General features: G+C 49.9%; 5 protein-coding genes across 5 annotated transcripts; 2 read left to right on the forward strand and 3 right to left on the reverse strand.

Annotated features, from left to right (window-relative positions):
• Positions 1 to 398: 398 nt before the first annotated feature.
• On the reverse strand, positions 399 to 2,229 carry VTN77DRAFT_1727 (uncharacterized protein; the record flags this gene model as incomplete). The annotated part of the gene is made up of 3 exons (XM_069417490.1): positions 399 to 1,363; positions 1,421 to 2,056; positions 2,130 to 2,229. 3 exons carry the CDS (start codon positions 2,227 to 2,229, stop codon positions 399 to 401), a joined length of 1,701 nt encoding a protein of 566 aa, XP_069279832.1.
• Positions 2,230 to 2,286: 57 nt separating this feature from the next.
• Positions 2,287 to 2,592, forward strand: VTN77DRAFT_1728 (uncharacterized protein; the record flags this gene model as incomplete). Its single annotated transcript, XM_069417491.1, has 2 exons — positions 2,287 to 2,306; positions 2,394 to 2,592. 2 exons carry the CDS (start codon positions 2,287 to 2,289, stop codon positions 2,590 to 2,592), a joined length of 219 nt encoding a protein of 72 aa, XP_069279833.1.
• A 4,694-nt stretch (positions 2,593 to 7,286) lies between these two features.
• On the forward strand, positions 7,287 to 9,745 carry VTN77DRAFT_1729 (uncharacterized protein; the record flags this gene model as incomplete). The annotated part of the gene is made up of 10 exons (XM_069417492.1): positions 7,287 to 7,363; positions 7,413 to 7,446; positions 7,504 to 7,575; positions 7,629 to 7,722; positions 7,779 to 8,178; positions 8,236 to 8,270; positions 8,330 to 8,454; positions 8,507 to 8,683; positions 8,735 to 8,783; positions 8,835 to 9,745. 10 exons carry the CDS (start codon positions 7,287 to 7,289, stop codon positions 9,743 to 9,745), a joined length of 1,974 nt encoding a protein of 657 aa, XP_069279834.1.
• A 446-nt stretch (positions 9,746 to 10,191) lies between these two features.
• On the reverse strand, positions 10,192 to 11,034 carry VTN77DRAFT_1730 (uncharacterized protein; the record flags this gene model as incomplete). Its single annotated transcript, XM_069417494.1, has 1 exon — positions 10,192 to 11,034. One exon carries the CDS (start codon positions 11,032 to 11,034, stop codon positions 10,192 to 10,194), a length of 843 nt encoding a protein of 280 aa, XP_069279835.1.
• Positions 11,035 to 11,939: 905 nt separating this feature from the next.
• VTN77DRAFT_1731 (DNA replication licensing factor MCM7) lies at positions 11,940 to 14,577 on the reverse strand (the record flags this gene model as incomplete). Its single annotated transcript, XM_069417495.1, has 4 exons — positions 11,940 to 12,020; positions 12,085 to 14,002; positions 14,061 to 14,191; positions 14,254 to 14,577. 4 exons carry the CDS (start codon positions 14,575 to 14,577, stop codon positions 11,940 to 11,942), a joined length of 2,454 nt encoding a protein of 817 aa, XP_069279836.1.
• Between the last annotated feature and the right edge of the window lie 13 nt (positions 14,578 to 14,590).

Consider the following 14,590-nt stretch of genomic DNA (forward strand, 5'->3'; position numbering starts at 1 on the left):
TCACATTTTGGAAGGGGAAATGGGCAGTCTCCCGACCGAGTATTTAAGGTTGCCCAGCTGCTTCAACGCAGCCATGCTGGTTCTGTACGAAAGACTCTTCTTTCACTCGACCTGCATTGTAGCGAACAGCTTCCGTTACGCTTTTTTTTTTAAAAAAAATTGGTGAGCATCTCGAAGTCATCATTAAGAGTCACCAGGACGAGCGAGTGGGACCGTACCGAAAACATTGGCGAGATGCGCTGGAAGAATTGGGACGAGAATTGATTATTGTTCAATTTCATCATCTAGAGGATTTACTACCTTGATGAAATGAAAAGAGGTTCTTGTATGTACATGTACACACCCTGTGCCACTGCCCAAGCCACACATCGAACGACCCGACCGATCGAGATGGCCATCTATAACTTCGCCTTCAGTTCTGCAGCAGCAGCCTTTTCTTCCTCTTTGGCCTGTTGCTTGAGAACCCGTCGGAGGATCTTGCCACTGACGCTCTTCGGGATCGCATCGACAAACCGGACCCCACCACGCAGCCGCTTGTGCTGCGCGACCTTGCTATTCAGCCAGCTGACGATGTTGGTGGCTTCCTCGGCTTCGCTCACGCCGGATGACTTGCTCTTCGCGCTGCGCACGATGTACGCCCGCGGCACCTCGGTGCCATGCTCCTTGCTCTCGACCCCGATGACTGCCACGTCGTCGACAGCTTCGTGGTCGACAAGGATCCCTTCCAACTCAGCTGGTGGGACCTGAAAGCCCTTGTATTTGATGAGCTCCTTGACCCGGTCCGTGATATAGAAGTTGCCCTCCTTGTCTTGGTAGCCGACATCTCCCGTGCGGAACCACCCATCCGGTGAAAGACAATCAGCCGTCGCCTTGGGGTTGCGGTGATAACCAAGGAACACGTTGGGTCCGCGCATGTACAGCTCACCAACTTCGCCAACTGGGACTTCACGTGGCTCGGAGCCGTCTTCAGGCGTGGTCATATACTTCGCTTCCATGTTCGGCATTAATTTGCCTACGGAACCGATGAACTTGTCCCACTCGTCCCACGACTGCGCGTGAGAGGTTGGGCTGGTCTCACTGAGGCCGTAGCCCTGCTTGATGCCGACCTTGATCCGCGCCGATGCCGCCTCGACGAGCTCACGGGTAAGTGGTGCGGCGCCGGAATTCATCATGCGCAGGCTCGAGAGATCATACTTGTCAACAACGGGATGCTTGCTCAGCAATAAAACGACGGGAGGAACAACATAGGCATATGTGATCCGGTAGTTCTGAATATTCGCGCAGAATTTTTCAATGTCGAATTTCGACATGATAATGGTATGGTATCCGCCGTATATGCCATTGTGGACGAGGCATGTCAGTCCTGCAATGGATCATGTCAATACGGTCATATCATTCAAACCAATTTTGAGTGGCTTACCATAGATATGGAAGAAAGGTAGAAACGCTATAATTCTATCTCCCTTGCCATCCACGCCGCCCTTCCAACTAAGAAATCTGCCGTCGGTTTTACTATTCTGACACACATTCGAAACGATGTTATAATGTGAGAGCATCACTCCCTTGGGCAGTCCCGTCGTCCCTGAGGAGTACACCAAGAACGCCAGATCCTTCTTTGGATCGACCTTTGTTTTTCGGTAGTGTGCCGCACCTGAGATGTTCCGAATGGAGGTGAAATGCTTCGCTCGGTTCTCCGGGTCGCGTGCGTCTCCCATCAGAATGACTCGATCCTCGGGGATGCCGGCTTTCTGTGCTGCTGCTCGAGCCACTGGCAACAAGGGGACCTGAGTGACCACAGCCTTGGCTCCGGAGTTACTCAGTTGAAAGGCCAACTCGTCTACTTTGTATGTAGGGTTGGCGGGCGAGATCACGCCGCCTGCCCAGAGGGTGCCCCAAGTGATGGCGGGCGTGTCGACACAGTTCGGCGTGAACAGGACCAGGACATCGCCTTTCTTCCAGTTCCAGGTGGACTTGAGACCCTTCCCAAAGGCAAGGGCCGTATCCTTGATCTGCGCATATGTGTAGGACCGCTTGGTGTCGGCATCTTCGAAAATCACTGCAGAGGAGACGCGTTATTTACCGATCTTCCTATAGAAAGCTTCCCTGGTATATAGCTCAAATCAACCTACCTTTGTCGTCGGGGTATTCACGGTCTTTCCGTTCGAAGAGAAAGGTCCAGACGTCGACATTGGGGATGTCAATGGGTGGATATAGAGATGCGGTCGGCATTGGTAGGTCGAGAATTGATTGAAATTATCACGGATCTATGAGAGGTTTACAAGAAATATGATTAGAAAACGTGGAGGGTGAGTTACGACTGTTTGGTATCTGAGACGGAGATACGGAGCTGTATACATATCGACATGTCTCAACGAAGCTCTCGTGACTTCAAGAATGGCGGGAGCCTTGTCGACCTGCCAACCTGGTAACGGCCGTCGGCTGCACGCGGGCAATAGCCTCGGTATGATCCTGCATCGGCGGCTATTGGAGGATCCGCGTCTCTCAGTGGAGGAGCCGCCTGGAGTGCATGAGCCCAACGGGCTTGGCAGCGTTTATGACAACCTTGAACCCCGCAAGGAGGAACGTTATTAGTAATCCATCCTGTCCGGAGTACTCTTTCGGTGATTGAACGGACGGCTTAGTCATACGTGATGCCAAAACCCCTCGTGAGCCCTGATGGAAGTCTCTTGCTTTTTGATGCTTCTTTGATTTCTGTGTCGATGGTCTTTTTCTTCCATTTAAAACAGTCGCATGTTTCTTATCAATTTCATATCTATTGGTCCTCAATCCAAGGCTTCTGTCAGCACTGGCACTCGCGGGTGCGCTGTTGGCTAGTAGCCAGCAAGATGTCCAACACTCAACATCTCGATATGGAAATACGTCCACAAATTTCCAGTCAGTTCCCTTGACATACCTAAGTACCATTTCAAGTTTGTCTTCAGGAATTTCGCCTTGTGTTCTGTCTGGACAGCATCCTCGCCCCGCGCAGCTGGTCGCAATGTGGGATTTTTGACGTTCTGCGCTGCCACCGCCTTCGCTTGGCGAGCCAATCAGCAACCACCATTCTACCGCCGGATATCCTTATAATTCATTGTAATGCTTTTCCAATTGCCTTCGGGCATTTGGTCAATTTGAAACGATACAGAGAAGATTAGCATGGCCCCTGCACTAAGGATGACACGCTCAATCAAAGAGAAGCTACCAGTTTTTTTTATTTTATTAACTGGGTCAAAATGAAGGTAGGAGGTGTTGGGGTGGAGGGTTGTAGTCGATAGAGCGGCGGTTCGAACCGGGGCTGGGTTTTTTTTTTCACCTACCTCTCGACCTGCACTCGATGCCTGCGTGCCTTAGGTAAACACGCGAGGTCGCAGCCAACCACCTAAGGTATCTTTCCTTGCTGCTGCTTATAACGAAGCCCTGGTTCCAGTAAACTCACTCTCCTTCAAATACAATTTAATATAACTGCTCCCATGCAAGGTCTTTCGACTTATTGATGGTGATTTTCATCCTACCATACTCCTCCACTACAGTCCTTTTCCCGTGATTTGAACCGAGACATCACCGGAACCGTTCATGTCAGCTTACTTTTACGATAAGAAATCATTACATCTAACATTGGGCTTAGAGTTTCTCGCTTTATATTCGAGACATTATTCGACTGGATGCTGACGTTTCCAGTATCTGGGCAACTGTCACGGTCTGCCGTTATTGGTCATGTTTTCCAGCTCGTATTCAGCTTTCCTTCACCAATTTTGTCCATCATCCGGTGAAGAAACTATGCCATGAATCTTGCGTTGGCAAAGATTCCAATCCAGGCATGGCTGCTATCGGTAATTTTGCAAAAAAAAAGAGGAGATCGATGCAGACGCGTATAGATTATATCACGAGAACCGGACAAAAAGCAAAATCAGAAACCCATCCATCCAGAACCAGACTACAAAAATAATCAAGATACGTCTGTCTTGGGTACAGTATGGGTCCGATGAAATCTGAAGTCTGCTAAAGATAGAAAAGAAAGATCCATGGATCCGGGGTTGGAAGCCAACAAATGTTATTTGTTCCTAAGAGCCGACCAGCGGCGGCCTTATCAGTTTCTCATCAGCTTTCACGCCCTTCCCCCGCATGACAGAAGACTGGAACCGAGCTGATCGTCTCGGGAGTTTATTTCATAAGGCGACCAGTCATGTACAAACTTTTTCACTTTCCCCCGTATTGGTGTCCAGCAGTCGGGAATGCTGATACTTGCTGCTGGGGCTGCATTCAATGAGTCTGATTCGTCGTGTTTGGGCCTATTTCCCATCATGTCAGCAAAACTGTCTGCTCCAGCCTGTTGGGAATCTAAATCAGCGAGCTTCACAGTATACCTATCTCGGCAAGTGATCTATATGCAGGTCTATGAGGCCGGATATATGTGAATCATATGACATGGCCACCGGATGCACGCAAATACGAACTGTCTCAATCAGGACCTACTGGAACTCGCAGCCTCGTCTCTGCCAGAGAAGCCAAGAAAGAACTGGTCAAGGCAGGAAGCGCAGCCATACGAGCCATCATCTCATCTAACAGCCGGTAAGCCCGGGATCGTGGGGATTGGTCCTGTTTTGGCACCTCCCTTGGCAATGGGAGGCCGGATTACATTGACTTCTATTTCTGGCCTGAATCCCTGGGGTAGAATGTGGCTTAGAACAGAGATCTCGAGAATGAGACAGTGGAGAGCCCCGAAGCAGGAAGAAGTCTCCGCTCAGCTTGATCCCATGCTCGACTGACCAGACGGCTATGCTGTAGAAATGGCTTCAGGCGTTCTACTTGTGTTCCCCGTCGAAGGTATATAAAGACTGTCGAGGAAAGGCATCTCCTGCTTTTGAATCTACAGTCTCTCAAAATCCTACCTACATCACACTGTCATACAATCTCAGTTCTGTTATATTATAACAAGAGACCTTCCAGACTTCATCATTGCCAACCAAGCAAGCAACCATGAAGACCTTCGCCCAATTGACCTCCTCTCTCCTCATCCCCCTCCTCATGACGTCCGCTTTCACCAGTCTCGTCACCTCCTCCCCCGTCGCTGACGGCGGCAATCCTCCGGCACCCACCTGCGGGACCTGCAACCCGCTCTCAGGCCAAAACAGCTGCGACGTGACAACCTCGTGCATCAACACGGGCACGACTTTCCACTGCGCCTGTCGCGCGGGCTACAAGGCCTCTGAGGACAACGACAACATCACCCAGCAGTTCCGTCTCGAGGTGCCCGACTACCAGTTCCTCGTTTTCACGCCTGAGGGTGTCGTCTGCGATACGCTCTGTGATGATCCCTATGGCGGCACTGGTACGCTGTGTGCGGAGGTCCCGGTGTATACTGGGTGTGCTGTTTGATTAAGTTGAATTGATTTGTGGGGTCTCTCTTTTTGCAGAATGTGGGGATTTCTGGGAATTGAAAGAAGATATTTGGAGGGGGAAAAGGAGAGAGAGAGAGAGAGAGAATGATTGTTCAGAAATGCATACTTTCCCTAAATGAACACTGTTTACTATCCTTTATTACAAAGCAGTTGCACCATGATTTTGATTTGATTTTGATAGAAGCAAGAAGAGGTTTCAATTCCAAGCATATATGTGGGACTTTATCGACAGGCCATGGTCATTGCTTTACATGCATTCATGCTTGCACGAATGATACAAGATTGAACCTCAGAGATTGATTTATCAAGGGATAATCAACAGTAAGAGAGAAATTTAGACGATTCATTGCTTGCTTCGTTTGAAAGTGTGATGTTAGCGTTTTTTTTTTGGCAATATAAATATATATAATAGTGGCTAATTCGACATGACCTATAGTGTAATAGTGCAAAACAGACTTAGTTCCATAAGGCTAGGTAGTCCTAAATGACCCCCAGAAATTAATCCCCAGAAAACTTCAAGTTTGGTTGCGAATTCACCAAACACATAGGGAATCAGACTCTATCAGGAATCCCAACGCATAGCCTAGGAGAAGGAGGTAACGTCCCTGTCTAGTATTCATCCTCTTTAACCCTAGGATTCGAACCCAACACAATAAAATGGCTACGTATTAAAGAATTTACCGAACTGTTTGGATTATTAGAGCCCTAGACACCTTTTTAATAGAATTACTAAGAGATAGCCTGAAAGGAATGCTAGATAGCCCTGTAGAATATAGTTGAAAAATAAGGAATAAATAAATCGTTTAGGAACTGATTATACAATGTGATAGAGATAAGAATACTAAAACCACTCCTTGTTTCTATAAAATTGAATACGGTCAACTAGGATCAGACTGATCTGATCCTCTCGATCAGGCAGTTAGAGAGTTCGGAGAATATCAAGGTTGGATAGGTTTCTACATCTCTAACGCGTTCGTCTCAATCACACATAAGGCACAAGTTCCCGAGTGGCTCTCCATTTGCCTTGTGATATGTACCTTGCCGAAATTTCGGCAATAATATATCATACATCTTTCCGAATTGGATCATCGGAACGCATGATGGGTACCTATCTACTGTATTACGCGATGCCTTCTTTGATAACAAGATCATTGGGGACACTTTCTCCACTAGTCGACCAATACATATGTACGTACATATTTGATAAGTATTGGCTTGTTCCTGTGTGGCATTGGCGTTCTAGCATATGCGAAGTTCGATAGAAAAAAATATTCATAGGGTTCGATACCTAAATCGGTTATGTTTAGTGGCCCCATGAGATTACCTAGGGACAGAATGTCTCGACTGCCAAAATGAAAGGATCACAAGTACCTAGGTAATGAGTTGCATGCACAAAATGTCCGTCTCATCGGATGCAGTGCAAACAAAGCCCCCATCCGAAAACGCGGGTGACTTCCCCAGGCGTCGGATCGGATGCGGGGGGTACGTGGAGTGGATCGACCATGTCCCCCGCATTTCAGACCTTACGGACCACCGTAGAATGAACTTCAGTACAGTATCCGTAGTAATACTATATCCTATCTACTTTCCGCACGAGTAGGTTGCGTTCCGCTACCTAGGTACTCCGTACTCAGCTCTCTCCATCTTTCGGGCCCCGAGCAATGGCTTCCAGATCGAAAAGTGACCCGATAGCTTCTAATAGAGAAATACAAATTCGTCCTCCTCAGAAGGCAGGTCCTCTCTTTGGCTGAGTTGCCAGAACTGATATTTACTCCTCCTAAACTCCCTGGATCCTGTGTCCATAACATAAATGCCTTCACGATGGCTCCCCCACCGGCAGATTCTTTCGTGGACGTCCTCATCGTGGGCGCCGGTCCAGCGGGCCTGATGGCGGCGACATGGATGAGTAGATGTGGAATCAAGACGCGAATTGTCGACAAAAGAAGCACGAAGATATTCAACGGGTATGTAATTCCGCTTGCTGGTCTGGGACTTTGTGCTGAAACGACGTAGACAGGCGGATGGCCTCCAATGCCGCACGCTGGAAGTAAGGGCGTAGATTCCCTCTTTTCTCTAGCAAAGTGACGCTGACAACGTTTGCTAGATATTCGATAGTTTCGATTTCGCGCATAGGGCATGGCGGGAGTCTAATCACATGATCGAGATCTGTTTATGGGTGAGTCAGTCTCCTGGAGAGGCTCAAATGTGGATTCTGACGGGAATCACCAGAATCCTGATGAGAATGGAGTCTTGAGACGCTCCGACCGCATTCCTGATACGATCCCCAACATCAGTCGCTTCCAACAAGTGGTGCTGCATCAGGGTACGTCAATCCCCGCGCCTGAATCAGACGAATCCTAAAACCGAACGCTGGTCTAGGCCGGATTGAGCGTTTCTTCCTGGACAGTCTGAAAGAGCATTCCGATATCCGCGTTGAGCGCGGCGTGATGCCAGAATCCCTCGAACTCGATGACGTCGATCCCCGGGATCGAGACGCTTACCCAGTGAAGGTCACTCTGCGACATTTGACGGAAGAGCAAGCTACCCCGGCCGAAAGCAAGGTCCACGCAAACGGCTCGAATGTGCAGAGTGGGCTCTTTAGAAGCAATCTGATGGCTGATGATACCGAAGATATCTTGAATGCCGCGAAGAGCAATCAGCGTACAGAGTCGACGGAGACCGTGAGGGCCAAATACCTCATCGGCTGTGATGGTGCGCACTCGTGGGTTCGCCGTCAACTGGGATTTGCGATGGAGGGAGAGCAGACAGATTATATTTGGTGAGTCGGGTTGTCTGCGCCAAATCTGGAGTCTACTGTCTACTAACCATTTGACAGGGGTGTTCTGGATATCATTCCCATCACAGATTTTCGTAAGCCTACGCGGGAGATTGATTGGTCTCTAGAATCAAGAGATGCTAACAATGATCAGCTGACATTCGCATGCGTTGTGCAATCCATTCGGCAAACTCGGGCAGTATCATGGTCATTCCACGAGAAAATAAACTGGTTCGACTATATATCCAGCTTACGACGACGGAGAAGGGTGGTGGCCATGTAAGTGGTCCAGGAGTAGCCACCTCAGTCAAACCTCAACTAAATAAACCAGCACGACCGCTCAAAGATCACGCCCGAGATGATCCTAAAGTCTGCACAGAAGATCATGGCGCCGTATAAGATTGATTACGAGTACTGCGATTGGTGGACAGCATACCAGATCGGACAGCGAGTCGGGTCCAGTTTCTCCAAGAACGAGAGGATCTTCCTTGCTGGTGATGCGGTTCATGTAAGACTGCACCTATCTGGATATCATCAATCCCTCTGCTAACGTGAGCAGACGCACTCGCCAAAAGCTGGTCAGGGCATGAACGTCAGTATGCAAGACAGTAAGGAGTCCCGAGTATAACGATGCGGTATAACATACTAACATCTGCAAGCATACAACCTCGGCTGGAAGATTGCTTCTGTTGTCAAGGGCATTTGTGATCCTGCAATCCTCAAGACCTACCAATCAGAGAGGCGACGTGTCGCGCAAGATCTGATCGCATTCGATCATCGCTTCTCGCGTCTGTTTTCGGGCCGGCCTGCAAAGGACGTCATGGACGAAGAAGGGATCAGCATGGAAGAATTCAAGACGGCATTTGAAAAGGGGAATATGTTTGCGAGCGGGATCGCCGTGGACTACGGTGCCAGCCTGATTGTTGCTAAAGACGGCGATACAGCGAGCCAGGGAGACGGGACGGATGTCAGTGTCGGTGCGAACGGCGCGAGCAAGAACACGACCCGAGTGATTGGGAAGCAATCCCTCTCATCGGTGATCAAGCTCGGAATGCGCATGCCCAGCTTCCAAGTCCTCAACCAGGCCGACGCTCGTCCGTGGCAGTTCCAGGAACGCCTCAAGAGCGACGGCCGGTGGCGTGTCATCGTCTTCGCGGGCGATATCAAACAGCCGGCTCAGTCGGCACGAGTATGGGCGCTGGGAGAAGCGCTGGCACAACCAAACTCCTTCCTTCATCGCTACACACCTGCGAATGCGCCTATTGACTCCGTGATCGAGATCCTCACTATCCACTCTTCTCCACGCCGCGAGGTCGAGCTCCTCAGGGACTTCCACGAGATTTTCCGGCCCTTCCACAAGGGTACCGGCTGGGACTACTGGAAGGTGTATGTCGACGACGACAGCTACCACGAGGGTCACGGCCACGCATACGAGAAGTATGATGTCGACCGCGTGCGGGGCTGCATGGTTGCGCTGCGACCGGATCAGTACGTCTCGTGGATCGGAGAGTTGGAGGACGTGGACGATCTGGGGAGGTTCTTTGATGGGTTTATGCTTCCGCAAGTCTAACCACGTGGAGTCAGGAAAATATCCTTCATATGGAGTTCTAGGAATTTATGCACTTAAATGGGCCAAGAGCATAATGTAAAATCCAATATAAATGAACTAGAGTACATAGTCAAATTAGTCAATGGTCATCTTTATCGTCTATGTCGACGCAATAGAGCAAAGCCCCAATTGAATTAAATATATGCACATAAAAATAATGCACATAGATTAGTCGATAGACAGACGAGGCTTTAGAATCTCCCCGTGACGTCCATACTGTACAGTAATAATCCTCCCTATGGATATGTCTGCAACGCCAGCTGTACGTACTGTACATACAGGATCAAGTGAATGTATGTACTGTACTATCAGGGTAAATAAAGTCCAGACTGACTCTTATAGCCGGACATCGCCGATTTCTGTATGGATTCGACTTAAGCCGGATGATGCTGTATTTATTCATCCTATCATTTCCACTTATTGACTTCCGTCACCCAATGCAAGCCCAGCTCACATAACCTATAGCGCGGGTTACAGACGTGAAAGGCCAGATAACCCTGAACGAATTCTTCGACGTCGTTCCGGAACCGTGGATGAGTCGTCTCAAGCGCTTCTCGAACGCGCGCCAGGCTCTCCATCGCCAAACGATGATAATCCATCAGACAGTCGCGTATGGCCAGTCCGTGAGCCGTGGCATGGTGATAAACGGCGTTGTCTCGCTCGGTCGAGACCATCGACTCTTTATAAAAGGAGGAGAAGATATCGTTGGCGTGGTTCATCCAGACCATCAAGTCCGGGATCAAGAGCAGATAGTCAGCCAGAGTGCTTTCATCGTCATACGCATCCCTCGAGAAGATGAACAAGGCAAACGCCTCTGCGATCCCGGCTTTCAGACGGAAATAGCTCGCGAAGCCCGGCGTGTTCCGCGTCGGGTGGATCAGCAGCCCCTTCCTCTGCTCGATTTCGACCAGGTTCGCGCTCAGAAACTCCATGACCGCTTTGGAGATCATATCCGTGGCGAACTGCCGTAATGCGCGCCGATATCCACGCAGAAGTGGTCGAACAGCGACTGGAGGAGCTTCGGGGTCTGGGGCTGGCGGCGCAGCAGCCGGGAACGGTACTGCCTCAGCCCCTGGATGATATCCTCGCGGACAGCGCCCAGATCGTCCACTGCGAAGGTGTAGGCCGTTAGAACCGCCATGGCCATCTGCGCTTCTCGCGTGAGGAAAGGATAGAACGACCGGGCGGCCGCGGCTCCGAACTTCGCTACTGCTGTCATCGTTTCTACTGGAAGGTCCTGGGCGAGGCATTTGTCGACGACTTCTTAATCGAATGCCGGATCGTCTTCCAACGTGGGCATTTTGAAAGAATTGCGCGGAGAAACGTGTTAAGGACGTACATAGTCGGACTCGGAAATCGGGAGCGGTATGTCTATTGATATTAATACTTCAATGTGTCGAAGCCAAAGATATTATGCTATATTATCCGTCAGTAGATCTGGAAGTCTAAAAATTCAAATCAAGTTCAGGAGGAAACATACCATTTATTTACTACTACTTGATCAGTACATACTCCGTACATAGCACTTATTATACGGCCACGTCATTTCACGATTCTTTAGTTGCATAAGCTAACACTGGTTGCATACAAAAAGATGGCTAATAATCGGTTCGGTAGCGGCGATTTTGGAGGACTGGAATGCTTACGATTCCCTTCCCAAAAGTGTAAGTGTAAGCAAGGTCGGTTCCTCCACTGACAGTGCTCCCTGGTATCGAATGAGACGAAAGTTCAGAGAAAGTCTCCTAGAGTATAGAGTATTGTGTGATCGTCAGACAGAGTTCTAGGACTTCAACAAATCCCTGGCAATCCACATAATGCCCTAGTCATATGATCTACTATTACAACTACGTCATGTTCCTCCATTGGACCGTTTCGGACATTGTTGTGCAGATATATAAACGTAGAATCTCTCATTTTACCTCAAACAATAGCTAGATTATCTTATCCAGACCCTTACGCCAACATACATACATACCCTGCATTCACATATTGCCCATACATGCGACGACCATACAATCCTGGTGTGAGTCATGACGGACAGCCCGAGGAATAGAAATAGAAGGAATCCTTGCAGAAAGGCATCAAAAACAAACATACACCGGAAAAGGAAGAAGGGAAGATAGAAAGAAAGAAAGAAAAATATTTTGTCTAAAGTCTACATATCCATTTCCTCATCATCGTCATCGCCAATCTCAATAAACACCAGACGTGTTCCATTTTCGTTGAGTTGCCAGACCTGTTTTAAGAAACAGTGTTAGCACATGCGATCGCAATTCGGGCAGCTTGGGTAGAAGACATACGTTTAATTCGGCATACTCATCGATCGTCTGCGTCAGTTGGTCTTCCGTGAAGCCCTTCGCTAGGACTCTCTCGCGGATCTTCCTCACGCTGAGCTCTCCCTCCTTTCCATCGCTCGCGGCTGCCGCACCGCTCTCCCGCATAGCACGGATCAAGTTGTAGATCTTGCTGCTAGGACTCTGGTCCGCGCCGGCCTGGCCGTCATTGTAAAGGGATGCCTTGCTGACTTCCACCAACCGCAGAGCCTCATCGACGTCTTCTGTGACGACTTGATCGCTGAATCGGAGACGCGCGAGAGCCTGAGACAGACGGATGATACCAAGCAGCGTACGAGGCGTAACGTGGGAGAACTGTCTCTTGCTTCCTTCCTCTTTCTTGTGCTGGCGCCGCATGCGTACATACGCGCCAACCATGTAGTCAGATACCTGCTTAGGAACCGTAGGACGATAAGTCCGAGCCTTGGCGACATATTGGCGGACTTCATGAGGGCTGAAAACCACTGCAGTGTCGCCAGTATCAGGGTGCTTGTTATGCATGTGGACGTATGTGACGTGGTTAGCCAGTTCCTCGTCCGCATCGCGAGACGGCGTGTCGAGCATAAGGAAAAGGATATCGAAACGGGACAAGAGGGCGGCCGGAAGGTTGATGTTCTCCACAGGGGAGACCCGAGGGTTGTACCGGCCATATAGAGGGTTGGCAGCGGCCAGAATAGAGGTTCTTGCGTTGAGAGTCGTGGTAATGCCTGCCTTGGAGATGGAAATCGTCTGCTGCTCCATGACTTCATGGATGGCTGTCCTATCGGCGTCATCCATCTTGTCAAACTCGTCGATGCAGCAGATACCATTATCTGCGAGAACGAGAGCACCTCCTTCCAACACCATCTCGTCCGTGACGGGGTCCCTCATGACTGCAGCTGTGAGACCAACGCCACTGCTTCCACGACCGCTCGTGTAAATACCCCGGGGCGCAACTTTGCAGATGTATCTGAGCAACTGGGATTTGGCCACACCAGGATCACCCATCAGGCAAATGTTGATGTCTCCACGGATGTGCATGCCGTCTCCCATTTCCTTGTTCACTCCTCCGATCAACAGCAGAAGGAGAGCCTTCTTCACGTCAAGGTGACCGTAGATCTCAGGAGCGATAGACCTAGCCAGATACTCGTACATGTTGCCCGAGTTCTTGTACTGCTCAATCCGGCGTAGCGTTCGGCTATCCATTGCCATGTTATCATAGGCCTTCTTGTGTTGAGTGATGTATTGGGCTTCCAGGTACGTATCGGTCAGCAGACCCGCACGAATTGCCTTGAAACCAGTGTATGGAGTTGGAAGGAAAATGCCGGCGACGTCGACAATATCACCGGGATTCATCTGCCGCACCAAACTTCCGTTGCAGTGCACAGTGAGAGTCCGGGGGATGTGGCCCACGGGGACCTGATCTGCCATTTCCTGGATCTTCACCTCCTGGAACGGAACAAATTTAGATGCTCGAGTAGAAAGGAACAATTGGCCCTTGGTGTTGTTTGCTGTGCACTCGGGAGAAGGACATTCCGTCATGGGAAGGAACTGCTTGGTGGTAATAGGCTGGAAAACTTCACTTCCACATCGATCGCAGGTATATGCGTTGATCTTCACAGCGGGCTTGACATCTGATACACGAGTCACGATTCCCCTCACTGTTATGAGGCTACCGAGGTGCTCTCCGCGCACCTGACGGACAGCAAGTGCCTTTGGGCTCCGGTCACTGCTGGATCCGGACGGGGTCAGAGGTTTGAAGGTGAGAGTGTATCTTCGGGTGAGTTCAGGCGGGAACATCGAAGGGGGCATCGAGGCATCCATGTCAGCTTCCGCAGCCATTGCCATGGTCTCGTTGCGCTTCTCACGCTGAGACATGATAATATCCAACACATCATCCTTGAAGCTGTGCGAGGTCAGCAACACATTCCCCAACCCCGTCCACGAGTCAAGACATCACTCACGATATCTCCTTCGTCTCCTTGGGCATGACTGCATCTACGGCGTCCGAAAAGACGTCGATGTAGCGCTTCGTGTTCTTCTGGATTGACTCCACTAGTTTGAGATTTGCATCATCGGGAAGTGATTTTTCGAACTGTATACACCAGAAGTCAGACATGAGAAGTTAGAAATCAATAAAGTACACGGCCAACCCACCGTCTCTAGATCATCCAGTTCGATTAGGATATGTGAGCGTTCCCGATCCGCAACTTCCTGCAGCATCTGCATGTATTTATGTTTCGGTTCCCGCCGTCTTCGCGCGGTCCTGCCTGACGTCTGCGCACCCTCTCCATCCTCCGCATCGTCCATGAAATCATATTCATCGCTCGTGCGATCGCCGTCAATGTGTAGGTCTTCAATGGCTTCTGTCGCAGCCGCCTCTGATGCCGATTCGAAGGACTTGAAGTGCTTGAGGAAATCCTTGAAAGCCTCCTGCTGCGCGGCGTAGTCAACCGGCGCGGGGTATTGGAGCAGAGCCATTATGGCGCCAGGG

This window comes from Rasamsonia byssochlamydoides (assembly GCF_041956645.1).
Source record: "Rasamsonia byssochlamydoides strain NRRL 3658 unplaced genomic scaffold VTN77scaffold_14, whole genome shotgun sequence".
In the NCBI taxonomy this organism is placed as follows: Eukaryota; Fungi; Ascomycota; class Eurotiomycetes; order Eurotiales; family Trichocomaceae; genus Rasamsonia; species Rasamsonia byssochlamydoides.